Below are 19,453 nucleotides of genomic sequence, written 5' to 3' on the forward strand. Positions count from 1 at the left end.
CTTTTTCCTGGCTTTAAGGCTCTTTGTAATCTGGCCTTTCCCTCCTCCCATTTGATTGTATCTCTCATGCTTACTGCATTTACATCTATCTTTTTAATGGTCTCCATGAAAATTATGCTGATTTCTATCCCCACCACCTGTGTTCATGCCTTTTCCCAACTTAGAAGTGCCTCCTTTGTATCTTCATAGCCTTCAAAATGCACCACCTCCATAAAGAACTTCCTAATTTTTCTGATTTCAATGATGATCTCTGAACTACAGTATCTGTGGTAGGCTGAATGATAGCCCCCCTAGAGATGTCCACATTTTAATCCCTGGAATCTCTGAATACATTATCTCATATGGTGAAATGGACTTTGCAAATGTGATTAACGTTCTTGAGATGGGAGAGATTACCCTGGTTTATCAAAGTGGGCCTAATGTAATCACAAGTGTCTTTATTAGAGGGAGGCAGCAAGATCAGAATGAGTAGAAGGAGATGCAATGGCAGAAACAAGAAGCTGGAGTGACATAAGAAAGGGACTATAAGCCAAAGAATGTGGGTGACCTTTTTGACCCATTGGACTGTTTCAGGAAGAAAAAAAAAGAAAAAAGAATGTGGGTGGCCTCTAGAAAGCTGAAAAAGGCAAGGAAACAGATTCTCTCTTTAGGCTTGCAGAAAGAACACAGCTTTGCCAACACCTTGATTTTAGATTTCTGACCTCTTGAACTTGTAAGAGAATAAATTGGTGCTATTTTCAGTCACTAAATGTGTCGTAATTTGTTACAGCAGCAGTGGGAGACTAACAGTACCTATAGTGCCTTCATAATTTATTCCATACTCTCTCATATCATTTTTTTAAGCCATAGGAATCCCTTCTTCTATTTCTCAAATGAATTGTCATCCAGTCTTGGTTTAAAAAACCGCAGTAATCAGGAGCCTTTTTCCTACTGAGTCTCTCATTGCTTGATGGACTCACTAGAATCCTTAGACCGTAGGCAATCAGAACAAAGTGAAAAAGCCTTAGTCTAGCAAGTTTTACATTAGATTATCCCATTGTCTTTGAAAGCAGGGATCTTGCCTTGTTTTCCCACAGTATTGGGTGCTCCCACAGAGACATGAGAGAGTGGGGATGGGAGAAAGTCATGAATGATACCATTGCTGTATACAGGAAATGCTTAGCAGACTATCTGAAAGTGCACTTTAGTATATAGTCCTGTTTAATGCTCACAGCAACTTTATCTTACAGATGAAAAAATAAGGCTCAGCAAAGGTAATTGACTTCCCTGAGTTTACATAGCTAGTAAGTACTAAAGTGAGAACTCAAACTTAAGTCCTCTGACTTCAAATGAATGCAATGAAACAAACATTTACGAATACTGATTCTGTGCCAGATTTTTTACATATGTGAATTAATCCCCACTGGAGAGCCTATAAGAATAAACTAATTTGGTTCATCTTTGCAGGTGAAGAGATTCAGGTTCAGAGAGTTTGAGTAACTACCCAAGGTTACCCAAGCTTACAAAGCTTAAATTAAAACACTAATCTGACTCCAGTTCTCTTTTCACAATATCATACAGTATTATGTGGCTATTAGTGTTATTAAGAATATTTGGGCCAGGTATGGTGACTCACCTATAATCCCAGTACATTGGGAAGCCAAGGTGGGAGGATCGCTTGAGCCCAGGAGTTCAAGACCAGGTTGGGCAATATGGCAAAACCCTGTCTCTACTGAAAATACAAAAATTATCCAGGTATAGTGGCACATGCCTGTAGTCACAGCTACTCAAGAAGCTGGGGTGGGAGGTTCTCTTGAGCCTGGGAGTCAAGGCTACAGTGAGCAGTGATCTCACCACTGCACTCCAGCCTGAGTGACAGAGTGAGACCCTATTAAAAAAAAAGTGTGTGTATGTATGTGTGTGTGTGTGTGTGTGTGTGTGTGTGTGTGTGTATGTGTATATATATATATATATATATATATATATATGGCGTATTTGCTAGTAGCAGAGAATGCATTTACAGATTTCCTTTTTCAATTTTTTAAAATAATGACATCATCATCATTATAAGGTATGTAAAGCAGGCTAGACAGCTCCTTTGTTTTAATGAGGGGAAACCAAAAGCACGGTAACAAGAAAGTTAAATGACCTGCACACAATACTACAGCAATCAGAATGATGCAGTGGGCCAGTGAAAAGCAAAGGATAATGTCTGTATTCAAAAGGCCAAAGGTGTCTCTGCTCCCCTCCTATCAGGCATAAGAAAGGGTGATTCTTGAGGGGAAGGAGTTTGGGATGTGCCCAACTCAATCTGTCACCAAACCAGACCACCTGGAACACCCTAGACTGGACCTGATTCCCAAGGCCTACCCGTTTTTTTGTTTTGTTTTGTTTTGTTTTGTTTTTGGTCTGGTCTGGTTTTGTGTTTCGGAGTTGAGGATGAGAAGAACCTAAGGCATTCGTGGGGACTTTGGCTTCATGGTAATGTAATATCTTCCTTTTCTCTAGACTTCTATTCAAGGATTGCTGATCACGAAGGACACTCTGGTTCTTTCGCTTTTTAAGGAATAGTGCAGAGATTAATTACTTGGATAATTAGTTTCAACATATCTGGTCTATGTTAGTAGCAAACTATTATACTGACAGGAAAATGAACTTTTATCTCCTGTATGAGTTACTTTGCTAAATTAAAGGCATCTCGCATGATTTAAATAGAGCCAAAAAAATAGCATGCAACCTTACTGTTAGGAGCATATTAAAATAGTGCAGAGTAGACCATGTAATTTCTTTAAAATTGCCAGTTGAGTCCTTGTTAGCATCTTTTTCTTTTGTCTGAGTAGTAAATTACTGATGAGTCCCATTTATTCTGCAATCACATTTCACATGCTCAAAGTTCAGTGCTATAGTCTACTTATGGATTTGTTATTACTATTAATCTAAATTAGGTTTGTTTTCCTCCTTAGTTAGCTGTAAGTTTATGGTGAGATTGGTATTTCTTAGACAAACTACATGTTAATGTCTGTTGTTTCTCAGCCTGTTGGATGACCCTGCATTAAAATTATGATGCTAGCCAGGCACAGTGGCTCACGTTTGTAATCCTAGCACTTTGAGAGGCCAAGGCAGGCAGACTGCTTGAGCCCAGGAGTTTAACACCAGCCTGAGCAGCATGACAAAACCCCATCTCTACTACAAATGCCAAAAAATAACCCGGCGTGGGGGTGCGTGCCCGTAGTCCCAGCTGCTTGGGAGGCTGAAGTGGAGAATCACTTGAGCCCAGGGAGGTTGAGGCTGCAGTAAGCCATGATCACACCACTGCACTCCACCCTGGGTGACAGAGCGAGACACTGTCTCCAAAAATAAAATAAAATTATGGGCCAGGCCTGATGGCTCACACCTGTAATCCCAGAACTTTGGGAGGCTGAGGCAGCAGGATCACTTGAGGTCAGGAGTTCGAGACCAGCCTGGCCAACAAGGCGAAACCTCATCTCTACTAAAAATAAAAAATTAGCCAAGTGTGATGGTGGTGTGCCTGTACAGGAGAATCGCTTGAACAAAGAAGGCAGAGGTTGCAGTGAGCTGAGATTGTGCCACTACACTCCAGCCTGGGCAACAGAGTGAGACACCATCTAAAAAAAAAAAAAACAAACCAATTATGATGCTTTGTTTGCCATTAGCAGCATTTGGTTAACATTTGCAGTAGTAGTGCACCTGTGGTCCACATACTGATTGATATATGCTAAGATCCTAAAGGGTACATTCATTCTGAGAGCTGTCTCTTTTGGGAAGAGAAATCCATTTCAGAGGAATGAAGGCTTTGAAATGTAAATGCAACCATATTCTTTGTTAAGTCTAGGAGAAGCCCAAACATTTGAAGCCCAGAGAAAACAACTGCAGAGGGAGGGGCTAATGACCTATCTGCTAAGCTGAATTTGGCTTGGGAACCTGGATCATGAGAGGTTCCTAAGCCAGTTTACAAGACAAAGTGAACTGTAGTGTCACCAAGATACTCTCTGACTTGCAGGTCCTAGGGTTTTCAGCGTTTATAGATTACAAAAGGACATTGTATGGGTTTAAGCAAAAACAAGCCACTTGAAAAGCATTACTTTATTTTCCTCTTTTTTTAAAAAAATATTTATTCATTCCTTAAATGTTTGGGGGGCAATAAACTTTGCATACTTGGCTGGTTGTGTAGGTATTCATTGCCACCTTGATAAATGTTGAAAGTGCCATCTGATTCTTATTGGGCATTTGGTGTGCCTGATGAAATGCTTCAGTGGCATACTTTTAATATATTTTAATAGGATGCTATAGGTATGTTACATTTTTTCTTAACATAATTCTCAGTATGTTAGGAAATTGATATCAGAATATAAATATATCAAAATATTAAGTGTTTGTCTCTGGATTGTAGTAAAACAGTTGGATTTTGGGGTTTTTTTCTTTATATTTTATGTATTTTCCACGTTTTATACTATATTACATTTTTTAATGATTATATTATTATATATTTATAATATATATATATTTAATGATTATATATAGATATATATATTTATATATATTTATATATTTATTTATATATTTATTTATATATATAAATATATTTAATGATTATATATCTATATATATCTAGATATATATATATCTAGATATATATATAGATATATATATATATATAGAGAGAGAGAGAGAGAGAGAGAGACAGGGCCTTGTTCTGTCACCCAGGCTGGAGTGCAGGGGCATGATCATAGCTCACTGTAACCTCAAATTCCTGGGCTCAAGTGATCTTCCTGCCTCAGCCTCCCGAGTAGCTAGGACTACAGGAGTGCATCACTATACTCAGCTAATTTTTTGTAGAGGCAGGGTCTCACTATGTTGCCAAGGCTGAAAAAAAAATTTTTAAACACAGAATTTGGCAGTATAAAATATAAAATTGGCTGGGCGTGGTGGCTCACGCGTGTAATCCCAGCACTTTGGGAGGCTGAGGTGGGCGGATCACAAGGTCAGGAGTTCACGATCAGCTTTGGCAACTTGGTGAAACCCCGTCTCTACTAAAAATACAAAAATTAACTGGGCGTGTTGGCTTGTGTTTGTAATCCCAGCTACTTGGGAGGCTGAGGTAGGAGAATCTCTTGAACCCGGGAGGCAGAGGTTGCAGTGAGCCGAGATGGTGCCACTGCACTCCAGCCTGGGTGACAAAGCAAGACTCTGTCTCAATAAATAAATAAATAAATAAATAAATAAATAAATAAATAAATAAAATATAAAGTTGCAGTATCTAACAGCAAATTTTACTCTCATATTTATTTCCGGACTTAGACCATTTGGGAGAAGATCATAGTACTGCAGAGCCGAGGAAATTCCATCCCCTTCCTTCAAATCCCCTCTAATGGCAATTCTGATAATTTTCCCAAGTTCTGTTATTCTTTATACTTACCAGCACTGTAGCAGTGGGAAAATTCACAGCTGAACAACTTCTCTTCCACAGTTCATCCAATATTAACCATTTAAGCATAATTCTTGCATAATTTCCCCATTGTTCAACTTTTTAGGAGTTAGTGGTAGTTATCTCTAAGGCTACCTTGGAGTATATTGACAACTAAATATATTTTCCTTTTGTTTCTTAAGTGCTTTCAACTTTCAGTTGAGAGTATAATTGCTTTATGGTACTCACTGGAGAGCTTTAAACATGATTAGCATATGCTTGGAAATGTTAATAAAAACATTTAATAAATTTTTGCAATTTGCCTCAAGAGTGATAAGACAGTGGGAAGTCTTGCAGTACAAGAATTGATGAAGCCCCTGATATTATATATGAATTCATCGAAAGGGAACAATATGTTGGAGTTCATTTTTGTTGTAGCTGAGTGAGCTAGTGCCAGTGAGAAGGTGAGGAATCAAAAGCGAGAAGCCCCATCACATTGTCTTAATTAGCCTTCTAACAAAACAATTATTTCCTTCTGATCAGTCTTAACAGACAATAGCCACTTGATTGTAGTAGAATTGGTACACGTATGCCCATTTGTTCCCATCCAAGCTGTTTAATTAACTATAATTTAGTGTGGTTTATGTATATGTCAGAGCACTAGATACCACGCTAAGAGATCATAATTTTCACAGCCAAACAAGGCACAAATCTAGTGCACCTTTTCCCAATTTATCTGCAAATTTTCCCTCTTCCAAATTCTAGTTAAATGAATTCTGTTTGGCTTTTTAAGTTTTCACAATGTTTATTCCTATAAGTAATTCTGACAGTTTCTTCTCCTTTATATCATGTTCTGATTATAGAAAGAATACTTGAATTTTTTTTTCTTTTTAATAAAGATGGGGTCTCGCTATGTTGCCGAGGCTGGTCGCAAATTCTCCCACCTTGGCCTCCCAACCTGCTGGGATTATAGGCCTGAGCCGCTGCACCCGGCCAGAAATAGTTGATTTTTTAAGGATATTTTGGAATTAGAGGAAGAAAATAGATCACTTATAATCCTCTCACACAGAACAACAATATTTATTAATATTTTGATGTACTTATTTCTCGTATTTTTTCTAAGCTTATACATAGGTTTTCTTCTACAAAATAGGTGTTACATTATATATAGTCTGTATTTTTTCTTTTCTCTTTCAGAATTACGAGCATTTCCTACATCTTAAAATTTTCATGAATATGATTTTTGTTGGTGCATTATATTAAATGGATATATGTAATAAGAATTTTCAGTGAGCATTTATGTGCATATCTTTTTTGCTGTCGATGTTATTTTTGAAGCTTAATATATATGTGCTTAGGTCTTATCCCGAATTAATACTCTATATAAACTTTAAACCTCTAGTAATACCTTTACTTTTTTCATTTTTTGTGAATATCGCAATCTTTGAAAAGAAAGTGGTAGGAGAAACAGAAAGAGAAGAGAGAAAATGGAACTAGTGATAGGAGATAGCCATCAGGGCTGCAATAAATTGGGAGTTGTTACTAACCATCTGTGGCCTTGAATGAAGTTTGTAATACTAATGGCAAATTTGTAACAATTAAATAAAAATAACTTGATTTGCTCTTTAAAAAGCATGTTACTTGGCATTATCAAGAAAGTAAATGTCATCGCTGGCCACAGTGGCTCATGCCTGTAATTCTAGCACTTTGGGAGGCCAAGGCATGCGGATCACCTGAGGTCAGGAGTTCGAGACAAGCCTGGCCAAAATGGCAAAACCCTGTCTCTACTAAAAATACAAAAATTAGCTGGGCATGGTGGTACGCACCTGTAGTTCCAGCTACTCAGGAGGTGGAAGCAGGAGAACCACTTGAACCTGGGAGGCGGAGGTTGCAGTGAGCTGAGATCGTGCCACTGCACTCCAGCCTAGGTGACAAAGTGAGACAAAAAAAAAAAAAAAAAAAGAAAAAAAGAAAGAAAAGAAAAGAAGCGAAAGGAAGAAAGAAAGAGAGAAAGAAAGAAAAGAATGTAAATGTCTATTATTAATACCTTGACACTAAGAAAAATCCTGCTTTAGGTATTTCTTTGCTATCTATCATCAATCTTCTCTCCTCTTATTCTGTATCTTCCTAAAGCCATGGGAATAAAGAAGAATTCTCCTGCAGAGGAATACAACTTGCGGTGGATTGGTTTCTAGATAAAGGCCATAAAGATATTACTGTATTTGTGCCTGCGTGGAGAAAGGAGCAATCCCGCCCTGATGCACCAATTACAGGTACTATGTCAAATAAGGTATTTATTCTCATCTAGAGGCAAATCTAGAAAGATAGTTTGGGGATGGTCCCAATTTAGATATTTATTTTTCAAAGTTGTTAAGTATATTTAAAGTATTTGTATTAAGTGTATATTTGAAAAAAGATTCAAAGAAAGCCATCATTATTTTGTAGCATCTGACAGTTAAATAAAGAAAACTTCAATTCAGCAAAAGATAAAGCACATAGTTTTTTTAAAAAAGGAGTGCTTTTCTATTTGACCATAGACTTCAGACTAAAAGGAGATGAATCTGGTTATGAGCATGACTAAGTTTTCAAGAGAGTAAAAACACCATGGTGGACAATGGATCTCATTCTGTACCAAAGAAGTGATTGTGGGGTTTGCAAATTAGGGAATAAAAGAGAGAGAGAGAAAAGTCCCACAGCAGTCAGAGCCAACTTATCCATGAGACACAGTAGGTCTGGCACCTAGGGCGAATGATATTGTTAAGGTCCCATGGAAATGTCTTAATTTTACTTTCTTCTCACATCAGAAGAAAAAATTGAATATAATAGCAATGCATGTAAAATGATGTATCTAGCTGGGTTATCCTTGGCTTTATACCAAAGCAATTGAAAATGAAATTTTTAATATTTATATTTGTTTGAGACAGGGTCTCACTCTGTCACCTAGGCTAGAATGCCATGGTGTGATCATGGCTCACTGCAGCCTCTACCTCCCTGGGCTCAGGTTTTTCTCCCACCTCAGCCTCCTGAGTAGCTGGGACTACAGGTGTGTACCACCATGCCTGGCTAATTTTTGTATTTTTAGTAGAGATTGAGTTTTGCCATGTTGCCCAAGCTGGTCTTGAACTCCTGGGCTCAAGCTATCTGCCCACCTCAACCTCCCAAAGTGCTAGGATTACAGGCATGAGCCACCATGGCCAGCCAATATTTAACATTTCTTATGGAGGAAGAGGTCCAGGAAAGCAAAAATGCCTAAGGTTTTCAAAAGTCATGATGCAATCCTAATGGCAGAGGGGTCTCTACATTCATTTACAACAGTCTTCTGAGCATCAGCTGTTGCCTGATGTGCCTAATGAGAAAGTCCCATGAATGACTGTCTGAGCTGTGTGTGAAGCTATTTGCCATCTGCTGAACAGGCTCTTGAGCCTCCATCTGAGAATAGATCCTAGCCCTGCTCGAGCCCAGCCAGCAAGCTTTCTTGCCTCAGCAACTAATAGACCAAAAGGAAAGGGGATCAGCACTCAGTTGCTATATCTTGATGTTTCACCCTAGTTTTGGCCTTCCCTCAGGCAGAAGCCAAAAATGTAAGTCCCTAGGAGAGATGCTTTAGTTTCCTCCTGGCAGACACATCCTCAGTACTTCCCTGTTAGAAATCAACAACCAAAAAGCTGGTGCTTTGGCCAAAGGGCAAAACAAGCATCAAGAATGCTAAGATATCAGTGTCACTCTCACTCTCCATGTAGTTTTTAAAACTTAGATGTCATTGAATCCAGTTCCTTCATTTTATCAAAAAGAAGACTGAAGTCCAAAGGGGAAGATGACTTGCCTAAGGTCATAATCCAGATTGATATCATAGCCAGGAACAGGGCCTACTTTCCCTCTAAGGGTAAATAATATCTTCATCCAGTACCAACTTTTGCATTTTTAATATTGGGGTAATACTGTTAATTTCCAAAGATGATTTCTGCTCTGTGGCATATAATCATATTTTGACAGATCAAGATATTCTACGAAAACTGGAGAAGGAAAAGATTCTCGTCTTCACACCATCCCGAAGAGTCCAAGGCAGGAGGGTTGTCTGCTATGATGACCGGTTCATAGTCAAACTGGCTTTTGATTCTGATGGCATCATTGTGTCCAATGATAACTACCGAGACCTTCAAGTTGAAAAGCCAGAATGGAAGAAGTTTATAGAGGAGCGGTTGCTGATGTATTCTTTTGTGAATGACAAGTGCGTTTCTTTCCAGTAGGCCTATATTCAAGTTATCAGTAGGAATAGATTTTACTTTAATAAACATTTACCAAACACTTACTGTGTATCATACATTTTGCTAGTTGCCACAGACATAAAAGGATGAATAAGGAAGAGGACTCACCCTTAAGGGACTCAAAGTGTAGTAGAGGAGTGAAAGAGACAACCACAGTGTTTTGTTATAAGAGCTACAGTTAAAAGTTTTAAAATTGCTTTGTCTAGCCGGGCGCGGTGGCTCACGCCTGTAATCCCAGCACTTTGGGAGGCCGAGGCGGGCGGATCACAAGGTCAGGAGATCGAGACCACGGTGAAACCCCGTCTCTACTAAAAATACAAAAAATTAGCCAGGCGCGGTTGTGGGTGCCTGTAGTCCCAGCTACTCGGGAGGCTGAGGCAGGAGAATGGCGTGAACCCGGGAGGCGGAGCTTGCAGTGAGCCGAGATCACGCCACTGCACTCCAGCCTGGGCGACAGAGCGAGACTCTGTCTCAAAAAAAAAAATAAAATAAAATAAAATAAAATAAAATAAAATAAAATTGCTTTGTCTATGTGAAGTAATAGAAAAAGGCATCCCAGAGGAGATGACATTTCAGATCAAGTTTACAGATGGAGGAAAGGGGGCTGCTAGGCATGAGAGGTGAGGGGGACATCATGAATAAAGTTATGAAGGTGTGAAAGTGGGTAGCATGTTGGTGGAACCAGCAGACATGCCAGTATGGCTCGAACATGTAGTTGATGGAAGAATGATGAACAGGGAAAATCATCCTTTCTATGTGATAAAGTGGCAACAAAGGGAAGAACTGCTAGATTAGCAGAGGATAGACTTGAGGCACGAAGGGCAATTAGAAGGCTGTGACAACGGTACAGGCAAGAGGTAATGAAAATCTGAACTCCTAGTAAGGAGTAGGGGACAGAAAGGAAGACAGTCACCTCTTGCTTACTTGCTTTCAGATTTATGCCTCCAGATGATCCATTAGGACGCCATGGCCCAAGCCTTGAAAATTTCTTAAGAAAGAGACCCATTGTTCCTGAGCATAAGAAGCAACCATGTCCTTACGGTGAGTACCTATGTACAAAACTGAGTTCTGTACCACCAGAAACATAAGGATTCTTCTGTGAATACTTTTCTCTTCCAGGTTTCCCTTTCAAATGGGAAATCTTGGCTTGTCCACTGTCTTTGAGTTAAAGTTTGTGTCTTCATGTACACCGTTAGGTATTTAAAGAAAAATTTTAGAAACTGAATGAGGAAAAGGTAGCTAGAATTGAAGGGAAGATCAGTTGTCACTTGTGACAATAGCACATGTGCTCTAGCTGCCTAAGTCCTGAACTATGTTGCTGGGAGCAGAGAAATGAAGAAACCTATATGGCCTGTGGAAGCAGAAAGGGCAATACTGAACTGAGTTTGGCCCCCAGATGAACCTGTGTCTCAGGCAGGTGACTGCACCCTCGTCAATTAATACTAACCTTTCCTTTAGATCTGTCCTTTCCAGTTTTTTTGTTTGTTTGTTTGTTTTGAGACAGTCTCGCTCTGTCACCTAGGCTGCAGTGCAGTGGTGCAGTCTTGGCTCACTGCAACCTCCGCCTCCCAGGTTAAAGTGATTCTCCTGCCTCAGCCTCCCCAGTAGCTGGGATTACAGGTGCACGATGCCAAGCCCAGCTAATTTTTATATTTTTAGTAGAGACGGGGGTTTCACCATGTTGGCCAAGCTGGTCTCAAACTCCTGACTTCAAGTGATCCATCCACCTCGGCCTCTGAAAGTGCTGAGATTACAGGCATGACGCACCCAGCCCCTTTCCAGTTTTCTTTTTTTTTTTCTTTTTTTAATAAATATACTTTTCTAGAGTGTTTTCATGCTCTTATCCCAGTCCCTCTGATACAAGGTTTGTGCGCCTGACATTGTGACAGGGCTGCTTGATCTGAGGCTACTTTGAATGTCTGTTTTTTTGGATGATCATTTGTTTTGTGGGTTGTTTTGGTTTTTGTCCTCGATTAACATTTAAGTCACAGAGTACCTTCATATTCATTATCTCATTTAATCTTTACAATGACCCTATAATATAGGCATGATGATGAACTTTGTTTACAGAAGAGGAAAATGAGGCTCACAAAATGAAGTCACTTACCAAGGTCACACAGCTAGTAAGGGACGTAGCTGGAATTGAAATTCAGATCTGACTGGACTCCAAACCTGTGCTCTTTGCACTGCACTGTGCTGCTTTCTGTTACTCTATGCTGCTTCAGCATGCAAATTATGCCTAGGCAAAGTTGTACATTATCGAAAACTTAAAACTGCTCAACTGCTCAGCTTTAGCTTTTTTTTTTTTTTTTTTTTTTTTTCTGAGACAGGGTCTTGCTCTGTCACCTGGGCTGGAGAGCAGTGGCATGATCATGGCTCACTGCAGCCTTGACCTTCCAGGCTCAAGAATTCTCCCACCGCAGCCTCCTGAGTAGCTGGGACTACAGACCTGCACCACCATGCCCAGCTAATTTTGTTTATATTTTTCTTTACAGATGGGGTTTCACAATGTTGCCCAAGTTGGTCTTGAACTCCTGGGCTAAAGTGATCCACCCACCACAGCCTCCCAAATTGCTAGGACTACGGACAGGAACCACTGCATCCAGCCAGCTATTAGCTTTTATGCTGCAATTTTCTCCATAGCTTTCCACTTTCTCTCTCCCATCACAGTGTGTGATGCCGCCTTGGTGTTGTCTGTCTCTCATCTTTGTGGACAGTTAATTTTCTGCCTTTACCCCAAACAGTAAAACCCTAACCTGAGTGACCAGATTGTTACAACGGTTTCTGGCACGGAGGGTTCCATCACTGAGAGAGAGTCTTACCCCAAGGCATTATTTTTCAGGCAAAAAATGCACCTACGGCCACAAGTGCAAATACTACCATCCGGAGCGGGCCAACCAACCCCAGCGTTCGGTGGCTGATGAGCTCCGCATCAGTGCCAAACTGTCCACAGTGAAAACTATGAGTGAAGGCACCCTGGCCAAGTGTGGCACAGGGATGTCTAGTGCCAAAGGTGAGATAACCTCAGAGGTCAAACGTGTGGCCCCCAAGCGCCAATCAGATCCCAGCATCCGGTCTGTGGCTGTGGAGCCTGAGGAATGGCTGTCCATTGCCCGTAAGCCTGAGGCTAGTTCTGTCCCCTCGCTTGTGACTGCCCTAAGTGTTCCCACAATCCCACCCCCAAAAAGCCATGCAGTGGGTGCACTCAACACCCGTTCGGCCAGCAGCCCAGTGCCAGGATCCTCCCATTTCCCCCACCAGAAGGCCTCTTTGGAGCATATGGCCAGCATGCAGTATCCTCCCATCCTGGTTACCAACAGCCATGGGACCCCTATTAGCTATGCTGAGCAATACCCAAAGTTTGAATCCATGGGGGACCATGGCTACTATTCAATGTTAGGTGACTTCTCCAAACTGAACATCAACAGCATGCATAATCGAGAGTATTACATGGCTGAAGTAGACCGGGGGGTGTATGCCCGGAATCCTAATCTCTGTCCTGACAGCCGTGTGAGCCATACCAGAAATGACAACTATTCCTCTTACAACAACGTGTATTTGGCTGTAGCTGATACCCATCCTGAAGGCAATTTGAAGCTGCACCGCTCAGCATCCCAGAACCGACTTCAGCCTTTTCCTCATGGTTACCATGAAGCCTTAACACGAGTGCAGAGCTATGGCCCAGAGGATTCTAAGCAAGGCCCCCACAAACAGTCAGTCCCCCACGTAGCTCTGCATGCCCAGCACCCAGCAACTGGAACACGTTCCAGCTGTCCTGCAGACTACCCCATGCCTCCCAATATCCATCCTGGGGCAACCCCCCAGCCAGGCCGTGCCCTGGTGATGACTCGGATGGATAGCATTTCTGACTCCCGCCTCTATGAGAGCAACCCCGTGAGGCAAAGACGACCTCCCCTGTGCCGGGAACAGCATGCCAGCTGGGACCCGCTGCCCTGTGCAACTGACTCCTATGGCTACCACTCCTATCCCTTGAGTAACAGCCTCATGCAACCATGTTATGAGCCAGTCATGGTACGGAGCGTGCCTGAAAAGATGGAGCAGCTTTGGAGGAATCCTTGGGTTGGAATGTGCAATGATTCCAGGGAGCATATGATCCCAGAGCACCAGTATCAGACCTACAAGAACCTCTGCAATATTTTCCCTTCTAACATCGTCCTTGCGGTGATGGAGAAGAATCCCCACACAGCAGATGCCCAGCAACTGGCAGCCTTGATTGTTGCTAAGCTTAGGGCTGCACGTTGATATGACATAGTACTTATTTCTTTATACAAATATGAATATTAATACTAACAATACACTAACACAATAATTATAGTAACTAATAATTTGTGTTGCGCTTTACAAGTTACAGAGTGTTTATATCATTTAAGCGCATAACAACCCTGTGAGGTACGTCTTACTAACATCCTCTTTTATAGAGAAGGAAGGTGAAGCTCAGTGAAATTAAGTGGCTAGCCAGGGTCACACTGCTAGCAAATGACTAAGTCAAGACACACACCCAAGTCCTCTAAATCCAAGTCCTATGCCCCTTTGCACTGCACCATGCAGGTAATGGAGGACAAAACCCAGGGGGAGAGGTCTAGACGTAAGAAACCCCAGAGGATTCCATTACCAGAGTTTTCCTTTTTTTTGTTTTTTTTGTTTTTTGTTTTTTTTTTTTTTTTTTGAGACAAAGTCTTACTCTGTTACACAGGCTGGAGTGGCACTATCTCTGCTCACTGCAACCTCCGCCTCCAGGGTTCAAGCGATTCTATGACCTCAGCCTCCCAGGTAGCTGGGATTACAGGCGTGCACCACCATGCCCGGCTAATTTTTGTATTTTTAGTAGAGACGGGGTTTCACCATGTCGGCCAGGCTGGTCTCAAACTCCTGGCCTCAAGTGATCCACCCGCCTCGGCCTCCTAAAGTGCTGGGATTAGAGGTGTGAGCCACCGCGCCCAGCCTACCAGAGTTTTCATAGTCACATATTCTATATTACAAAGTATGGATGATATATCCAATTTAGAGAGCAAAAGCATCAGGATCAGATCATATGTTGAATTAACCTTTTAGGTTTTTTCTAATAGAAATATTTAAAACTATTTAAAAGTAAATGCATACTTTATTGCATGGATATCTGATCATTCAATCTTTATTAACGAAGCTATAGGGTCACATTGAAGCTTCTAGAACTATATTTTAAATCTATTATTAGCAATTATATTGCATGTATGAATATATATATTTGGTTTGAGATGTGTGTGTATCTCTGTATAACCTTTTATATAGTGATAATGAGAGGGTAGGCTCTACACAGTCCTTCGTCTATAGCTGTATAGGTCACTAATCTGACTTGATGATTTTAAGTCACATTTCATAGTTTCAACTAGTTATGAGAGTGAAAATTATATGGCAATATTTGAACATTGTTTTCTTAGGCACCAGAGCAAAGCAGCTCTGTTTCCTTTGCACATTTTACCTGCCAACATTTATTAACAGTTCTTAGCTTCCAAGTCTCTTCACCTTAGCAAATCAGGGATCAGGTTGCAGTCTTCTGCAGAGGAACTGATGGTTAAGCTCAAGTTCCAAGCATAGTATGTGTGTGCTACACAAGCTCAGAAGAGTTTGACAAGGACCAGGGGACTTACTACCACAATCCACTTCCCTTATCCCAGGAGAGATGGCCAAACACATGTGGCATTAAATGGTGAATAAAAAAGCTCCACTCAAGGAGGGACTATTGGATGCTCTTTGGACTTCCAACCTATGCAGTATTCAACATCACTGGATGAAATGTAATGGAGGACAGTGCACAGCCATGTATCCACTTTCTCTTCCTGTCCACCCTTTGGGTAATAAGGTCAATCATTGGTGGAACAGAATTTCTCTAGGAAACAAAACCAGGGGATTTTCTATGTGGAAAAAGGAAGTTTCCAAAAGGGGATACTGCATCTTTACTAATAGCTGGCTCAGTTATGCACTTTAAATCCACGCAAAGAGAGTGCACTTGCTGTTAAATAATTGTTAGATGAGTTACTAGAAGGCAGGACTTTCAGTTTGGGCGACACCATTTGTGCAACTTGTATCTTGCTCAGGGTGGAAAACTTCATAGCTAAATGCCTCTAGAAGAGGTGTTTATTGTTTTTTTTAAGCTGCACTAAATGAATTCCCTTTTTGAATCCACTGTATATTTCAATATTTCGAACCATGACCAGCTCACTATTTCCTGAGCTGGAACTTGCTAACTTCTATGATCGTTTTTTCATGAAAGTTGAGAAGGCCGGGCCTTGGCCTTTTGTTTCTTCATGAGAAGGTGTGACACTGCCTATAAATGTTTCTTACTGTGAAACACTCTGAATGTGAGGCTGTAGTCAGGGTTGTTTCTGGTGGTTTGATAATGGCTTGCATGCTGCTTTCTGGCTTTCTGTCTCTGTCCAAGTTGATCAATACTGCATCTTAACCAATGTTTCACTTCAGTTAACCACAGCTTTACATTCTATCTCCTATCCTCTGATCTTCGTATACCCCAGCATATTGAAAAAGAGTAAAAGTATTTTCTATCAGGTAGGTCCACAGAGTGACAGTTGCCACTGCAGTGCTTGCTATTTCACACAAACACCATTTCATACCTTCAACTTCTTGGACTTTCTAAATTGGACCTGTGTCTAAATCAGGGTATTTGACAATCTCAGATGATGCTACTGCCTATGTGCCAGTTAGTTCATCTTCCTACCAAAATCATCAATGGCACCACAGTATCCACGAGCTGTACAATTTACAGGGAAGCACAAGATTAATCTTGTCACCTATAATTCGTCTTGAACATGTTCATATTTAGTACTCAGAAAACGTGTAAGCTCCTCCCAATACAGAAAATTCTTTTAAGGCAGCATATGTATTTCTGATTTACTAAAAATGATTGTCATCCTCCTCTCATTCTTCTTTTTGGTATGAACCAAAAGCGGCTAGGAGCAATGCCTCAAATAACCAGAAATGACCTTTTGTTGATACAAATTGTATCTCTTTTTTTCCTGATTGTATAGAAACAAATGTACAAAACTCATCTTAAGCTAGGTTTGGCACTGAATTTTCACCATGAGGTTTGTGGCACTGTGTGTCACAGGGAAGTAGCTCAGGGGTTGTGAGGGAGCTTTTATTTCTAAAGGGCAGTAGTAATTTATAGACAAAAACAATTTTTCAAGGCCTCTTTATTACCAGTGCACAGTTATCACGTGTACAATTTCAAGCATTATATTGCATAAGTTCTCTTTAGCCTATTAAATTTAATATGTCCTTGAAAAAGGGATTTTGTGTAAAAAGTGTCAGTGTTAGTGACTCATCTGCAAGAATCTATAAATGGAGTTATACAAATATGAATACATAAATACAGCATGGTTCTTAGTTATTAGAGAAACATTTTCTTTATATTGAGGTCTAGGCACTTCTTGACTTTCCATTTTGTCTGTAATTATAAAACAGCAAGTAACAAAGAAGCATTGGGACCCCCTCGGCTGCCTTGATAATAAAATCAAGCTTCCTTCATGGGGCTAAGCATGTGTCCTTCAGGATACTTACCTATAAGCGCTCAGCAGGGGTTACTACAAAGCGTTTTGTGTGGTTTTCAAGAAACAGTGTGTTTTGCAAGAGGTGCTTTGTAATTTTAATTATTTCACTGATTTTCTGACCTCATAGCAAGTCTGTGCCTGTTGAGGCCTTCAATTTTGTAGCTTTTCTGATTTTTTTTCTTCTTTTTGTGATTTTGTTGTTTTCATTTTGATCTAAAGGAGAAGTGTGACCCCGGAGTGGCATGGTCAATCCAGGGCACCCTTTCTGTAAGACAACTCAAAGGAAAAGAAGCCTTTTCAAAGGTAATATCGAGCCATTGCACTCTCTCTTAAGGTGCCAGGTATGGAAGGGAGAATGACAGATGCCTTACGGAAATGGTCTACGAAACTTTTCTTCTTCTAAGTAATAAAGCACATAGCATGATTCTCTCTCCCTCTCTCTCTCTCTCTCTCTCTCTCTCTGCCCACCTCCTGCTAGTTTCCAGGAGAATACTCCTCTAAAATTCATTTTTTTCTATTTTGGAATAAATTATCTTTATACAGTAATTCAAACACTGATTTCCATTAACCTTTGGCCCTGAGTTTTCTTCTAACATAGAAGAATTCATTTTGAGAGGCACTCAGTTACCCTTCTATCTGTGCTGTAAGTATGGGACTTTGTACAAATGCCCTTTTTGAGGGCCAAAAATTTCAATACACTTTGTTCTACTTTGTGAACCAGGTCTGGATCTGCACAGAGAAAGTAATGCTGAGCTGTCGAGTCCGCTCAGGTCTCCCTCCTAACCCTCCTCTGCCTTCCCCTAGTTTGTTTATCCTCAGGTCTGACACTGAGGAGTGCGTAGTCTTCAACTGAAATGGCACTATAGTTAGTTCTCATTGGAAACAAACAAGTGTATTTCTGGAACCTGCTTGTCTAAAATAGTCAATGCCTTTGTAAAGACAGCATATTCAATATCTATTGTATGGTAGCTAGCTATATACATAGATTGACTATTTTTAGTCCTGGTTTGTGTATTGTTGAGCTATAGTAGTTTGCTTTATCCATTTGTGGGATTAAACAATACTGTTTATTGGTTGTAAACTTTTATAAAACCTCTTTGGGTTTTTTGTTTGACCCAAATATAATGTAAGTCTCAATGACAAAATACACAAAGTTAACCAGAGGTGAGTGAAAATATAGCCCTTCCCCAGTTTTGTCTGCCCCTATAATGCACGTGCATTGCTTTGTAATATGCTCTCACTAGCATGAATGTGCTATGACTACTTCATGAGGTTTTAATTTGTTTCACCTATCATTGTGATGGAAAATGCTGTATCGCTGACAACAATGAACTGTAACCAGTTATTTACTGCATAAACTATTTGTCTACTGACCACTCATGGCTCTGTTTATTTAAGAATACCAACAACAATGGGCCGGGCGTGGTGTCTCATACCTGTAATCTCAGCACTTTGGGAGGCAAAGCAGGAGGATCACCTGAGGTCAGGAGTTCTAGACCAGCCTGGCCAACATGGCGAAACCCCGTCTCTACTAAAAATACAAAAATTAGCCGGGTGTGGTGGCACGCACCTGTAATCCCAGCTACTCGGGAAGCTGAGGCAGGAGAACCGCTTGAACCCAGGAGTTGGAGGTTGCAGTAAGCCGAGATTGTGCTACTGCACTCCAGCCTGGGCGACAGAGACTCCATCTCAAAAAACAAAACAAACAAAAAACAAAAAACAAACAAAAACCAACAACAACAAAAGCCATACCACACATACATATACATATACTCTAGTTTGCTCCTAAGGTATTAGATTTATGTCCTTGCGACTTATATTGGGATAAACCATAAAGCCAGGGATTTCCCCAAATGTGTTCATCTGAATTTTACCACAGTAAGTATATGTCCTCAAATTTTTGAAGACTAACAGTTCCAAGTGCTAATCGAACTGGCGTTCCCTGCAGGGCAGGGCTGGGCCTGCTTTTGCCCACCAGTCAGAGTCAAGTGGTGGGCCCAGGGCCCAGACATAATTTTTGTATGCAGCCTATAGTTTCTCCCCTGAATAGCCTCAGGGCCAAAGATACATCATCTGCTGTCTCAGCCAGAATATCAGAGCCAAAAGGTGCCTCCTATCCTACACTTCACACTCAGAGTGCTCAGCTGCATCAACCCCTTCAGGGTATAGTACATGAACTGAGGCTCCAAGAGCACTGAAGAGATTTGACCAAGACTGAA

At 40.7% G+C, this 19,453-nt stretch overlaps 1 protein-coding gene across 7 annotated transcripts in view; it reads left to right on the top strand.

Annotated features, from left to right (window-relative positions):
* ZC3H12B (zinc finger CCCH-type containing 12B) overlaps positions 1-18,610 on the top strand; it is a 442,284-nt gene extending 423,674 nt beyond the window's left edge. For all 7 annotated transcript variants that reach the window (XM_074028862.1, XM_015443848.4, XM_045383203.3 and 4 more), the window contains 4 exons: positions 7,538-7,677; positions 9,398-9,632; positions 10,604-10,710; positions 12,512-18,610. In XM_074028862.1, coding sequence (XP_073884963.1) covers positions 7,538-7,677; positions 9,398-9,632; positions 10,604-10,710; positions 12,512-13,932 — 1,903 coding nt within the window. In that variant the 3' untranslated portion in view covers positions 13,933-18,610. The remainder of the gene's footprint in view (positions 1-7,537; positions 7,678-9,397; positions 9,633-10,603; positions 10,711-12,511) is intronic.
* The last annotated feature ends 843 nt before the right edge of the window (positions 18,611-19,453 follow it).

Source organism: Macaca fascicularis, chromosome X, assembly GCF_037993035.2.
Source record: "Macaca fascicularis isolate 582-1 chromosome X, T2T-MFA8v1.1".
NCBI lineage: Eukaryota > Metazoa > Chordata > Mammalia > Primates > Cercopithecidae > Macaca > Macaca fascicularis.